General features: G+C 46.3%; 3 protein-coding genes across 3 annotated transcripts; 1 reads left to right on the top strand and 2 right to left on the bottom strand.

Annotated features, from left to right (window-relative positions):
- Positions 1–614: 614 nt before the first annotated feature.
- Positions 615–1839, bottom strand: LOC129169406 (cysteine-rich and transmembrane domain-containing protein 1-like). Its single transcript, XM_054755799.1, has 5 exons — positions 1750–1839; positions 1184–1232; positions 1055–1098; positions 852–972; positions 615–782 (listed from the first exon to the last, which is right to left on the bottom strand). The coding sequence occupies exons 1-5, from the start codon at positions 1837–1839 to the stop codon at positions 646–648; spliced, it is 441 nt and encodes a 146-aa protein (XP_054611774.1). The 3' UTR covers positions 615–645.
- Positions 1840–1913: 74 nt separating this feature from the next.
- apbb3 (amyloid beta (A4) precursor protein-binding, family B, member 3) lies at positions 1914–7497 on the bottom strand. The gene is made up of 12 exons (XM_054754532.1): positions 6883–7497; positions 6446–6612; positions 6312–6373; positions 6196–6241; positions 5942–6091; positions 5745–5872; positions 5350–5464; positions 5212–5284; positions 5048–5131; positions 4851–4960; positions 4592–4771; positions 1914–4511 (listed from the first exon to the last, which is right to left on the bottom strand). The coding sequence occupies exons 1-12, from the start codon at positions 6929–6931 to the stop codon at positions 4293–4295; spliced, it is 1383 nt and encodes a 460-aa protein (XP_054610507.1). The 5' UTR covers positions 6932–7497; the 3' UTR covers positions 1914–4292.
- A 27-nt stretch (positions 7498–7524) lies between these two features.
- Positions 7525–11972, top strand: sra1 (steroid receptor RNA activator 1). Its single transcript, XM_054754533.1, has 6 exons — positions 7525–7686; positions 8221–8325; positions 10422–10499; positions 10678–10835; positions 10899–11007; positions 11573–11972. Exons 1-6 carry the CDS (start codon positions 7662–7664, stop codon positions 11791–11793), a joined length of 696 nt encoding a protein of 231 aa, XP_054610508.1. The 5' UTR covers positions 7525–7661; the 3' UTR covers positions 11794–11972.
- Positions 11973–12142: the final 170 nt, after the last annotated feature.

A 12142-nucleotide genomic window follows, 5' to 3' on the forward strand; every position in this document is an offset into this window, starting at 1 on the left:
TGCTGGTGAAAGATAGAATTCCTCCGCAGGACCTCATCCAAAGTAAGGCTGCGCCTTCACGGGGGTCACTGCCCAAATTAACAAACTATACATAGGCCTACTCCCTACCCTTAAATACTTCCCCTCTCTAAATACTACCCCTGTTGTTAAATACTTCATGTCCATCAATACTCTTCCCATTTTAAAACACTCCCCTTCCCAAAATACGTCCCCTGTCCTTAAATGCTCCCCATCCCTAAATACTTCCCATCTTTAAATACTCCATGTCCTTAAGTACTCCTATCCCTGATAAATACTCCCCATCCTTAACTACCCCATGTTCCTAAACACTCCCTAAGTACTCCATGTCCCTAGACACCCCCCGTACATGTACTGATGTATGCAGTGTACAAGCTAGCTGTACTGTACATACTGTACTGTACATACTTCCTGCGTGTGGCTTTGGGTTAGGGCAGAATGGGATATAATAATAAATACAGAATATGAGCAATAATATCATAAAATATGATGTGCACTGTTGAGCAATGAATGCTACTTTGGTCCATCATTCTAATCGTGTGTGAAAGTAAAAGCCGTTGTAAAGAAAACAACAAACATCAAGAAGGTGTTTGACTTTTGATCTTTACTGCCGTGAGAGGTCAGAGGTCAACAGATGTTCCGGGTCAGCAGGTCCCAAAGACAACAACAACACAGCAGAGTGGAGCACGCCGACAAGCACGACTTCAAGGCACCGCCCCTGCCACCGCCACGGCCGGCCGCCTGGTTCTCTTCTACCACGTACACTGAAAGATTCCATTACCCGTCATCCTCTGCGGCGACACCTGGCGATCATTGCTGTACTGGGGACATACCTGTGTGTTTCGGTGGACCCCCGTAGGGCTTCGGGGCGTCCCAGCTAGGGGGGACGCCATAATAGGTCGTCTGGTAGCCAGGAGGTGGGGTCACGTAGTGATAGTAGGAGGAGTCTGCTGTCTACAAAGTTAGACAGTGACGTCATTAGGAGCACAGGTGTCGCAGTGATCATTTTTCACTTGCTGCAGTGCATGCTGGGTACCTGGTACGCTGGGCCAGGGAATGTTCCTGAGGGTGGGCTGAAGGCTGTAAACAAAGCATCATGTGACCATCATGCCTCCAAGTAACAGTCAAGCAGCATGTTTGTAGGTGAAAACCAATCAGCACCCACCTGGGGGCTGGGGAGGCGGGGCATACGGAGGAGGGTGGTCAGCACTCATCTGGAAGGACAAAATAGTTTTTCTTTGTTCAGGATTTTTTTAAACCAGACGTTTGAATTTGTGTAAGTTGACTCCAGTGGGATGGGCTCAAAACAGGACAAGAATGAGTGAATGAATGTTGTGTGTCTTATTATGGGATGCCAGCTGGAGGACAATGCTCTCCTGTCCCTCAGCTGTCCTCATACCAGCGCTAATGCAATACAGCGTTTCCACGGCAACGGCCCGGCCTGTCATTGTGGAATCTTTTGGCTTCTTAGCTGGACAACACCAACTCAAATGTTGAAGAATGTCAAACAAATCCCTTCTCTCCAAAGCTGCAAGTCTTCTTGTGATTTTTTGGTGCGTTTTGAGAATGAGAGCATCTCACAGCTCTTGGTGTACAATTTTACCTTCATTCCCAACAAAAGGAAACTTTTCTTGAAATACAAATGTAGCATTCATCACGTCATGGACCATCTCACCAAATACGACATTTTCATTTATCAAGCAAGTCTGGTGGAGAAGAACATTGCCTTACCTTCAGCCCGAGAGACACGTCCAACGTCAAGCTTCTCTTGACGATCACACTCACGTGCTGCCTCCTTCCCTCCCTCCTTCTCCCAGTCATCCTTCCCTCCCTCCTCCTCTCATTCATCCTTCCTTCCTTCCTTCCCTCCTTCTCTCATTCATCCTTCCCTCCCTCTTATTCTTCCTTCCTTTCCTCGTAATTGTCTTTTACTTTCAGCCTGTTTCATCTGTGGAATTAATTATGGACCATCAACGTCAATCATTTGACATCTTCTGTATATATTAATCCATACATACTGTATATCCATACATCAATATATTTATCTACACGTCTAGCTATTGAAACATTTATATACGATGGTGTGAAAAAGTGTTTGACCGCTTCCTGGTTTCTTATTTTTTTGCATGTTGGTCACACTTAAATGTTTCAGATCCATCCATCCATTTTATATGCCACTTCTCCTCATTAGGGTCGCGGGGCTGTGCTGGAGCCTATCCCAGCTGACTTCGGGCGACAGGCGGGGTACACCCTGGACTGGTCACCAGCCAATGGCAGGGCACATATACACAAACAACCATTCACACTCACATTCATACCTATGGACAATTTAGAGTCTCCAATTAACCTAACATGCATGTTTTTGGAATGTGGGAGGAAACCGGAGTACCCGGAGAAAACCCACACACACACAAGGAAAACATGCAAACTCCACACAGAAACGCCTAAGGGACATTCAAACCCATGTCTTCCCGATCTCCTGACTGGTTGGCCAACATGCTGACCACTAGACCACCGTGCGGCCCATGTTTCAGATCATCAAACAAATGTAAATATTAGTCAATGACAACACAACTGAACACAAAATGCAGTTTTAAAATGAATCTTTTTATTATTAAGGGAGAAAAAAAATCCAAACCTACATGGCCCTGTGTGAAAAAGGGATTCCCCCTGTTAAACATACTGTAACTTAATTGAGATTAATTGAGTGTGGAAATTCAGTGTGGAAAAGGTTACAACCATTTCTAAAGCTTTGGGACTCAAGCGAACCACAGTGAGAGCCATCATCCACAATGGAACAATGGAACTCCCAGGAGTGGCCGGACAACCAAAATGACACCAATGGCGCAGCCACGACTCATCCAAGAGGTAACAAAAGACCCCACAACAACATCCAAAGAACTGCAGGCCTCACTTGCCTCAGTTAAGGTCAGTGTTCATGACTCCACCATAAGAAAGACACTGGGCAAAAACGGCCTGCATGGCAGAGTTCCAAGACCAAAACCACTGCTGAACAAAAAGAACATTAAGGCTCATCTCAATTTTGCCAGAAAACATCTTGATGATCCCCAAGACCTTTGGGAAAATACTCTGTGGTCTGATGAGACAAAAGGTGAACTTTTTGGAAGGTGTGTGTCCCATTACATCTGGCATAAAAGTAACGCCACATTTCAGAAAAAGAACATCATACCAACAGTAAAATATGGTGGTGGTAGTGTGATGGTCTGGGGCTGTTTTGCTGCTTCAGGACATGGAAGACTTGCTGTGATAAATGAACCATGAATTCTGCTGAAGGAGAATGTCCGGCCATCTGTTGGTGACCTCAAGCTGAAACCAACTTGGGTTCTGCAGCAGGACAATGATCCAAAACACACCAGCAAGTCCACCTCTGAATGGCTGAAGAAAAAACAAATGAAGACTTTGGAGTGGCCTAGTCAAAGTCCTGAATCCTATTGAGATGCTGTGGCATGACCTTAAAAAGGCGCTTCATGCTGGAAAAGCCTCCAATGTGGCTGAATGACAACAATTCTGCAAAGATGAGTGGGCCAAAATTCCTCCACAGCGCTGTAAGAGACTCATTGCAAGTTATCACAAACATTTGATTGCAGTTGTTGCTGCTAAGGGGGGCCCAGCCACTTATTAGGTTTAGGGGACAATCACTTTTTTCACACAGGACCATGTAGCTTTGAATTTTTTGTCTCCCTTAATACGGTAATAAAGGTTTCATTTAAAAAGTGCATTTTGTGTTCAGTTGTGTTGTCATTCACTAATATTGAAATGTGTTTGATGATCTGAAACATTGAAGTGTGACAAACATGCAAAAAAAAAAGAAATCAGGAATGGGGGGAAACACTTTTTCACACCACTGTATTTATCTATGCATCCATCCATCTATACATCTAGATATCTATGTATACATTTACAGTATATAGAGTAGTTATACAGCTTTCTATATAAATCTATATAGAGCAGTTATACCTGTACATCTATCTATCTATCTTATGAGGATACAAAGAGTATGGAAAAGGTCGAACCCTTGAAAATAAAAGTTGCTGAGTAATGAGTTTATTGATTGTAGATGTACGTCCATGACGTGCAGCAGAGGTGGATCACGTGACCGTGTGTTGTGTTGTGGTACACACGCTCGTCCACAAGCTTGAAGTCCAGCACCGGCTAGATCTGAAGGGATGGAAGTGGACCTAGCGGGGCGTCTGATGCCTTTCAGCTGTCAGCGCCAATGATCCCGCCCCTGCCCCCGCCCTCACTCCACGTCATTAGGATGCAGCAGCTTGCTTGTTCCGTAAGGAGTCCAAAAAGGCCATCATGCTCCTCCTCACGCCACCACCGCTCCCCTTATTGTGGAGACGGGATGCAAGGGGCGGGAAGGCGGCGCCGTCCATGGAGTTGGCCCGTTTGACCTTGGACGGGATTGTGTGCCACAGTCTGGTCCTGGGGGGCGGAGTCTGAGCCACCAAACACTTCTGATACTGAACCTGCAGTAGAGGACATTTCAGTTGGACCTGGATGCTATGTGCCATGCTAAACTAAGATAAACTAAGCTAAGAGTGTTCACCATGCACGCTGCCTGGACCGCCTCGGACAAGAGACCCGCGTCCGGCTCGCACCAGAACACATGACACTCAAAACGCTGAGTGCCGCCATCCACGATCACGGCGAAGGTGTGACTGTCGTGACCCACGCCCAGGAAGCTGAGGAAACGCACCTGACACTCCCAGACTGGCTCCTCCCCTTCCTGTCACAAGTGTGGAGCTAACAAAATAAAAGCAACCTGGACACAGACAGGAAGTTGCGACAAAATAAAACAAGGGTACCTTGAAGACAGACAGGAAGTTGTCAGTCACATGAATGACGGTGGACTCCCACTGCTCACGGTCAGTGGAGTTCATGATGCTCTCAATGGCTCTGTTTAGCACCTCCATGCCTACAGCGTGCACGCACACGCACATACAAATATTTCACACCAAAGTTGTGAGGTCCAGAGACCATGTGGTATGTGGCTGAGGCGTACCCATAGCACGGGACACGGGCAGGTTGCCCACGTATTGAACTTCAAACTTCTGCACCTGCTGCCGCACCGCCTCCAGGAAGTCCACTGGAAGACACAAGCAAGGAGGAGGGGTCAGCGAGTGACCAATCAGAGCAATGCCAACATGGTCAGGTGGGTGTGGTCACCTTGTGTGGGCAGGTCCTCGGGCGAGATGCTCTCCATGGTGAGCGACCTGGTCGCCATCTTGTCTGACATCATCTGAGGGCACAAACATTGGCAGGCGTGTTGGCGCTGAGAAGGCGTCGCCTAAAGCTGCAACTCACCTTGGAGCACATTTGGTGCAGTGCCATGGCGATGGCCTTGGCAGGGGCATCGCAGTGAAAAACGTGACACTTGAGCACACAGCTGTCCTTGTCCCCCGCAACAAAGGCGAAGTCTCTGAGTGAAAGCACATGCATGCAACGGCCATCTTGTTTATTGGAGAGGACATCATGTGATCTACACATGCAAACTCACAAGACGCATGCAGAGTAGTGCATGTGCACAAGTTACCTGTCCCTGCCAGGTGGAGGCGTGGTGGCGTTTAAAGAGACACACGGTGATTAGTGGCGTGTTAGCTTGGAGCTTAGCTTAGCACAAAGACTGAAGCAGGTGCTCGAGCTTGTGAGCAGACAAAGACGACGGGTGAGACATTGATGGTTGTTTCGGATTGGCTCACCTGCCATTGTTACTGCCCACCCCCCAGACACGAATGTTGACGATTGGCTGACAGTACAGGGGGGTGCGGTCTAAAGCATCCAGAAGGGTCAGCGTGTCTCTCTTCAGAACCAGCATCATGTCACGACCCTACAAGCAGACAGATGTCTTTCACCATGAGACAGACACACCACGAGACACCACAGACAGTTGTCTCACCTCCCCCGAGGCCCCCAGCCTGCCGTGCTGCTCGTTGCCACTACAGTGAGACAGCTGCTGGATGACGTTACTGACCACCAGACTGCTGCGACCCGGAGACAAGTCATCCTCCTCCACCTGGAGCCAGCCCAGAGAGCGCACGGAAAAACACTGATGGACAGGCGGCATGTCACGATGGACAGAAAACATCAGAAAGGAGGACATGGACATCAGATTAAATGGGAATACAGCTGTGTGTGTGCGCGTTGTTATACCTGTGAGTTGTCATCATGGCTACAGGAATCATCAGACCACCAAGACCTGCAGGTCACAGCAAACATATCTGACACATCTGTGTGTGTTTGTGTGTGTGTGCATGCATATGTGTTACCTGTGTGTGCCAGGTGCTCTGTAAGCATCTGCGCTGAAGTTGGGTGATCCACTGTGGTCTTTCTAAGAGCAAACACCAGAGAAGAAAAAGAAGAAGAACGTGGTGCTGCATGAAAAGGTTCTAGATGGTTCTACCTGTGGCTGGGGCTGCTGTGGCGGCATCCCATTGAGTCGGGGGTGCTCCCACTGTGTGGCGCCAGTGGGAACGTGCCAGTAGTATGTTCCAGTGGAGTCTTTGATGGTTCTCCAGCCAGAGGGGAGGTCCTGGTCCAGCAGCAGGTTCTGGTCGGTCCAGATGTTGTCTGGGAAACAGCGACATGCAGGTCCACCAGCATGTTAGCACTTGATAAGAGCTTTGCTTGTGTCACATGATCATGCTGTCAAACGCATTGCTGAACAGGAAGTCGGCAAAGAGGAAGTGCTTGATTTATTAATGAAGCCTCGCATGCACCAACTTCATCATCTTCTAGCAAACCTTCCTTTCAGTTTCATTTTGTAAAAGTCACCGACAATTTTCTGTCTTCCTGTAGGTCATGCTGCACTAAGGACACATGGACATGCGGGTGTCTTACCGTCACAGTTAACAATGATGATGGCCAGCATGTAGTCCTTGCCCATCATGGCTCCACCCTCCTTGTGTTCCAATCAGCTGCCCCTCCAGCACACACGCACGCCACACACACACACACTCATAGGCCCTGGTGAAAGTCCTTCAAGCTTCCCGTGTCTCGTCTCTTTTTCTCCCCGGAAGCACCTTCTCTCTTTCTTCTGTGTGATGTCTATTTCTGTGTGTGCGATTCTTCCTCTCACTGATGGAGACACTACCACTCCCTCCGTCTCTCCTCCTCCTCCTGCTGCTGATGGTGACGCCTCCTGATGACGCAATCACAGTAAAGCGCTTATGAACTCCTCTCGGTTTTATTTCGAAAATTTTGGGCTAAAAGCTGAAGGTGGCTCGGTCAAAACACTCAGAGTACACTTCTTTGTCAAAATGATCTCATCCGAGGTGACAATTCTACATTAAAATTGGATTGACTTAATGTTACGACAGACCGGACACTTTACGGCAGTAACTACTTCTAATAACTTCCATTCGCCAAACTATAGCTTTCAAACATCCAACTCGTGCAAATAAATTACTTATACTCGTATATACGACCTAAATAAACAGCGCAAGTTGAGATGAGAAGAATTTCGTGTAAAACCACCACAGATAAAGGTCGTTAGCAGTGATGTCATCACCACTGAGGTGTCTGACCCCGGAAGTAAAAGCTCGTTTTTGTTGCCTTCAGATTAGCTTGTTTGCTGTTTTAGCAACTAATAAAATTGGTTTTGCTGCCACTCTTCACACATGGACGACATGTACGTCAAACCCGGTAGGCGAAGAAGATATTTATTATGTTCAGTGTCATGATACTGGTATTGTAAGTTTACTGCTCGCTAGCGTGACACGTCACTGCTGAGAGTAAACTGAAGACTGTCTATTGGAATTCAGTCTGTAAAACCTTATCCATGTGTAAAGCTCTAGGACATTTCAATTTCAGACACATATGATGGCTTGCGAATAAGTTATAGACTAAATGTAAAAAGTAGACACCAGTGCACCAGTCGGGAGTATTTCATGGAGTCATCTTCATGTTTACTAACATTGTATAAATATTGCCCGTTAGAAGCAGTGTTAATTGAATCAGATAATATATACAGTACGATAGTGGCAACGTTATGTACAGTGACACTTGATAAGTAGTATATATTAGTACTCCAACTGTGTGAGGTAACTGAATGGTCAGCTTGATACAAGCAGTTGTTGGAACAGTATTTATCTTTGCGTCTGCTCTAGATGAGATTGATAGGTTACCTTGATCAACTATTTCACATTGTGTGTAATCAGTTATGAATGTGTCGTCTAGGCAACCAGGAACGAGGATGGAATGATCCTCCTCAGTTCTCTTACGGCTTCCAGATGACCCGCGGACCACAGAGGAACCTTCTGAACAAGAGGCCAGCGGTGCCTGGTGAGAACATACCCGCTAGTACTCCCCTGAGGGAATTAGTCCAGTGTTAGAGAACGATGAATGTTTCCTTTTAACTCTGTCAGTGCCAGCCGTTTTCTTCAAAGCCAGCCTCTTGCTGCCAGCCGTTTTCGGCCATTTTGACTGATTTTTGAAGGCCTACAGAGTACAGAGGTACTTTGGGTAACGTCCGCCCCGGTTAGCACGTTTTTAACGTTAACATCCAAAATTGTTGTTAAATTTTGCCTTGGCTTACTTTGTATTGTATTTGTACTTTATTTATCCCACAGTGGGGAAATTCACTTGTTACAGCAGCAAGCAAGATACGCAAGTAAAGAATACAGTGTAAAGAATACATATTGACTACAACATGGTTCAGGTGGTGCAGGTGTCTTAGAGCCTGACAGCGGTCGGTATGAAGGACCTGCGGAACCTCTCCTTCTTACACCGTGGGTGTAAGTCTGCTGCTGAAGGAGCTGCTAAGGGAACCCAGTGTCATGTAGGTGGTGAGAGGTGTTGTCCATGATGGATGTCAGCTTAGCCAACATCCTTCTCTCCCCCACTTCTTCCACGGAGTCCAGAGTTGCATCTCCTGCCTGTTTAGCGTCTGTTATGACTCAGTGGAACATAACAAAATAGCGCTCGGTGCCATTTTAGGGCAACAGCGTTCATTTATATCAGAGTCGTTGCGCTGGAGCGAGATGCACGGCGTAACAAACACATGGACCGCACAAAAGAGAAAGGCGATGGACCGTACCGAGACAAGGGTGCAAGACCTCCCAATTTTACGGCTTAAAGAGAAGACAGTCGTTATTTCAGAGGTATGTAAATGTGAATGGGCTGCGTGCACACACATCCATGCATAAACATCTACCATATTTTCCCGACCATAAGGCCGTATTTAAGGCGCAGTCTCAGTTACAGGTGCTATTTCTGTATTTAACACATACACAAGGCGCACCGTATTATTGGGCGCAGGTATGTCAAACATGCATGCTAAAACATACGTGTCGCTCAGAAGTGAGGAAGCGACAGTGCTGTATTTCTTTGGACAGATTAAAAACAGAATTCTCATTCAACTTATCAAACCCACTTGAAATCAGGATGGTCATCACTCAACACAACAGTCTCAGTCATGGTGCACAACTAAAAACATCACACAGCTATGTGAACGCCTCTTTGTGGAGGCGGGGCTACTAGTGAGTGCAACACAGAGGGTTTAGCAGTACGCTTCGTGAGGCAGCATAGGCTAACATGAAAAAGATGCAGAAGTTTCTCAGGCAAAAGCCACAACCGACAGCCCCAGTGTGGGAACATATCGGTTTTAAACAGAATGAACACAGCGAGCGCATGAACACCGACGACGGACATGGACAGTTTTCTCAACTGGGAAAAAAACTACCGATATAGGTGCCTCGGGGAGCGGAGCCTTCGTCCTGATGGTCAGCGCTTACTGAGGTGTTTGGTCTGCAAATGTAAACAAAACAGTGCAGAATGGTGTGCGCTCACAAGCGCTGGCTACATTGCAAATACATAGATACAGGCCGTTTCTGTGTCAAGCTAATGTCTCACACAGGTACACTGTAAACTATACTTGTGTACCATCTAGTGCTTCAAATGTGAAGTACACCTCTCATGACAAATGATTATTAAAATATGGTCAAAAAAAAATGTCGACAAAATCGATTATCGACAATAATTTGGAGCACAATTATCAACCACCAGAATTTGTTATTGTGGCAGGCCTAGTCATTTGTAATTATTTTAGCATTGTTTTCTGCATGTAAAACTATAATCATTGTTTATAAAATGTGTTTGCGTTAACGTTTTTGGGTATCTGGAACGGATGAATTGGATTTACATTATTTTCTATGGGAAATTAGAGTCCGTTTTTGTTTGAGTCTGACCTTCTGCAACGGATTAATGATGTTAACCAAGGCACCACTGTATTCTGTACATGGACGATGTAAACACGGAGACCACCAATAAACCTGCAGACTCTCTTTTTTCATTAAAAAAAAAAAAAAAAAAAAAAGAGGGCCTTGACTGCCATTAATCATAATATTCAACATGTTGTCTTTCACCTGATTGGTTCACAGATGTGGCAGCCCCACCCAAGACACCTCAGTCCAGCCCTCCAAGTGCACCCCCTTGTGGTGTAGCCCCACCTCCAGCAGGTAAGGCGATCCACCTCAGCAGCTTTACACCCTTGCTCCGCCCAGCTGGCCAATTCAGAATTAGAAACAATGGAATAGTAGTGTTCTATCCCATGATGCATTGTGTAACATGTTGAATGGACCACAGTCGAGAACTCAACATGAGTACATTTTGGTGATGACCTCATGTCACCTACAGCCCGCCTCACTGGCTGGATGGCCACGCCTTCTGCTGCTGTAGGGCCAGTGAGCATTCAGGCTGACGATGACAGCGGACAAGCAGAGAATGAGCCTGACCTGGAGGGCGTGGTCGGGGTTCTAGAGCAAGCGCTGGCCGCGTGCAGACATGAAGTCACAGTGAGTTCAGATCAGAGAATCAATCAATCAGTCACCAAACATTTCAACAAATCACCTTTGCAGCCTCAGGTGTGCAGTGACATGGAAAAGAGACTCCGCCTCTTTCAGGACAGTTGGACATCCGCTCGACTGAGTCCTGCTGTGAGGAGACGCATGAGGACATTGTCTCAAGGTGATGTGTCTGTCTGTTGTAGTCTGTCTTGTTGCCTTTGTGTTATCTGTCTTATTCTCTCTCTTGTTTGTCTTTTCTATCTTATTCTCTATCTCTTGTAGTCTGTCTTGTGGCCTTTGTGTTGTCTGTCCTGTCTTATTTTTCTTTTTGTCTCTTTTCCATCTTTTACTGTCTCTTGTCTGCCTTTGTGTTGTCTTTCTGTCTCTTGTCTTGTTGCCTTTGTGTTGTCTGTCTTTTCTGTCTCTTGTAGTCTGTCTTTTTCCCTTTGATTTGTCTGTTCGTTCTGTGTGTTGTCTGTCTGTTCCGTCTTATTCTTTGTCTCTTTTCCGTCTTATTCTGCCTCTTGTCTGTCTTGTTGCCTTTGTGTTGTCTGTCTATTGTGTCTCTTTTTGTCTCTTTTCTGTCTTATTCTGTCTCTAGTTTGTCTTGTTGCCTTTGTGTTGTCTGTCTTTTCGGTCTTATTCTCCGTCTCTTGTTTTCTGTCTTATTGTCTGTCTCTTATCTCTTGTTGTCTGTTTTTTTGTCTTATTGTTGTTGTCTTCATGACTCTTTTTGGTGTGTCCAGAGCTACAGGCTGGTAGGTGGGACCAGGCCGATGAGATCCATCGATCCCTGATGGTGGATCATGTGACCGAGGTCAGCCAGTGGATGGTTGGTGTGAAACGACTCATTGCTGAGACCAGAAAGCTTAATCCAGAACTCTTAGACTTTCTTAAGAACTCTGAAGGACCAGTGCAGGACTCTTCACACAGAACCCAGGACTCCCCGGATCTGGATCCAGAATGATTTTTTGCATTTGTGATGTTGTAGCTCTTGGATTGTTTGAAAAGTAAAGCAGCAGGTGCTGGTTGCCATGGCAACAGGAAGTGAAAGGTTGGTTTTAAAGTTGTTCAAACTTGTCAAACACTAAAAGGACATTTGACAAAATAAAAACGTCTTCATGCTTATAAGGAGAAAAACGAAGTCTGTCGTACACACACGTGCACAGGCGTCTCGTGGCATTGATGCCTGCAGTGACGACATAAGGCCACCAGGAGGCAGCACAGCAAAACATTTCCTCTTCACGATACTTGAAAAACTGCTGACTACCACGTCACCTTGGAGTCGAAGTTGATTCAAAGCAGAGATGCTCGTT

The sequence above is a fragment of the Dunckerocampus dactyliophorus genome, chromosome 16 (genome assembly GCF_027744805.1).
Source record: "Dunckerocampus dactyliophorus isolate RoL2022-P2 chromosome 16, RoL_Ddac_1.1, whole genome shotgun sequence".
Taxonomy (NCBI): Eukaryota; Metazoa; Chordata; class Actinopteri; order Syngnathiformes; family Syngnathidae; genus Dunckerocampus; species Dunckerocampus dactyliophorus.

What these genes read in the sequence shown, in the direction of transcription:
- sra1 (XM_054754533.1), top strand. Translation starts at nt 7,662, where the DNA reads ATGGACGACATGTACGTCAAACCCG. An exon ending in CGACATGTACGTCAAACCCG is followed by an intron (nt 7,687 to 8,220) that starts GTAGGCGAAGAA and finishes TGTGTCGTCTAG; the next exon opens with GCAACCAGGAACGAGGATGG. An exon ending in CAAGAGGCCAGCGGTGCCTG is followed by an intron (nt 8,326 to 10,421) that starts GTGAGAACATAC and finishes ATTGGTTCACAG; the next exon opens with ATGTGGCAGCCCCACCCAAG.
- apbb3 (XM_054754532.1), bottom strand. Translation starts at nt 6,931, where the DNA reads ATGATGGGCAAGGACTACATGCTGGCCATCATCATTGTTAACTGTGAC. An exon ending in GGCTGGGGGCCTCGGGGGAG is followed by an intron (nt 5,873 to 5,941) that starts GTGAGACAACTG and finishes GTCTGCTTGTAG; the next exon opens with GGTCGTGACATGATGCTGGT. An exon ending in TGCACCAAATGTGCTCCAAG is followed by an intron (nt 5,285 to 5,349) that starts GTGAGTTGCAGC and finishes TTGTGCCCTCAG; the next exon opens with ATGATGTCAGACAAGATGGC.
- LOC129169406 (XM_054755799.1), bottom strand. Translation starts at nt 1,839, where the DNA reads ATGACTGGGAGAAGGAGGGAGGGAAGGAGGCAGCACGTGAGTGTGATC. An exon ending in ACGTGTCTCTCGGGCTGAAG is followed by an intron (nt 1,233 to 1,749) that starts GTAAGGCAATGT and finishes TTGTCCTTCCAG; the next exon opens with ATGAGTGCTGACCACCCTCC. An exon ending in GGGTCCACCGAAACACACAG is followed by an intron (nt 783 to 851) that starts GTATGTCCCCAG and finishes GGAATCTTTCAG; the next exon opens with TGTACGTGGTAGAAGAGAAC.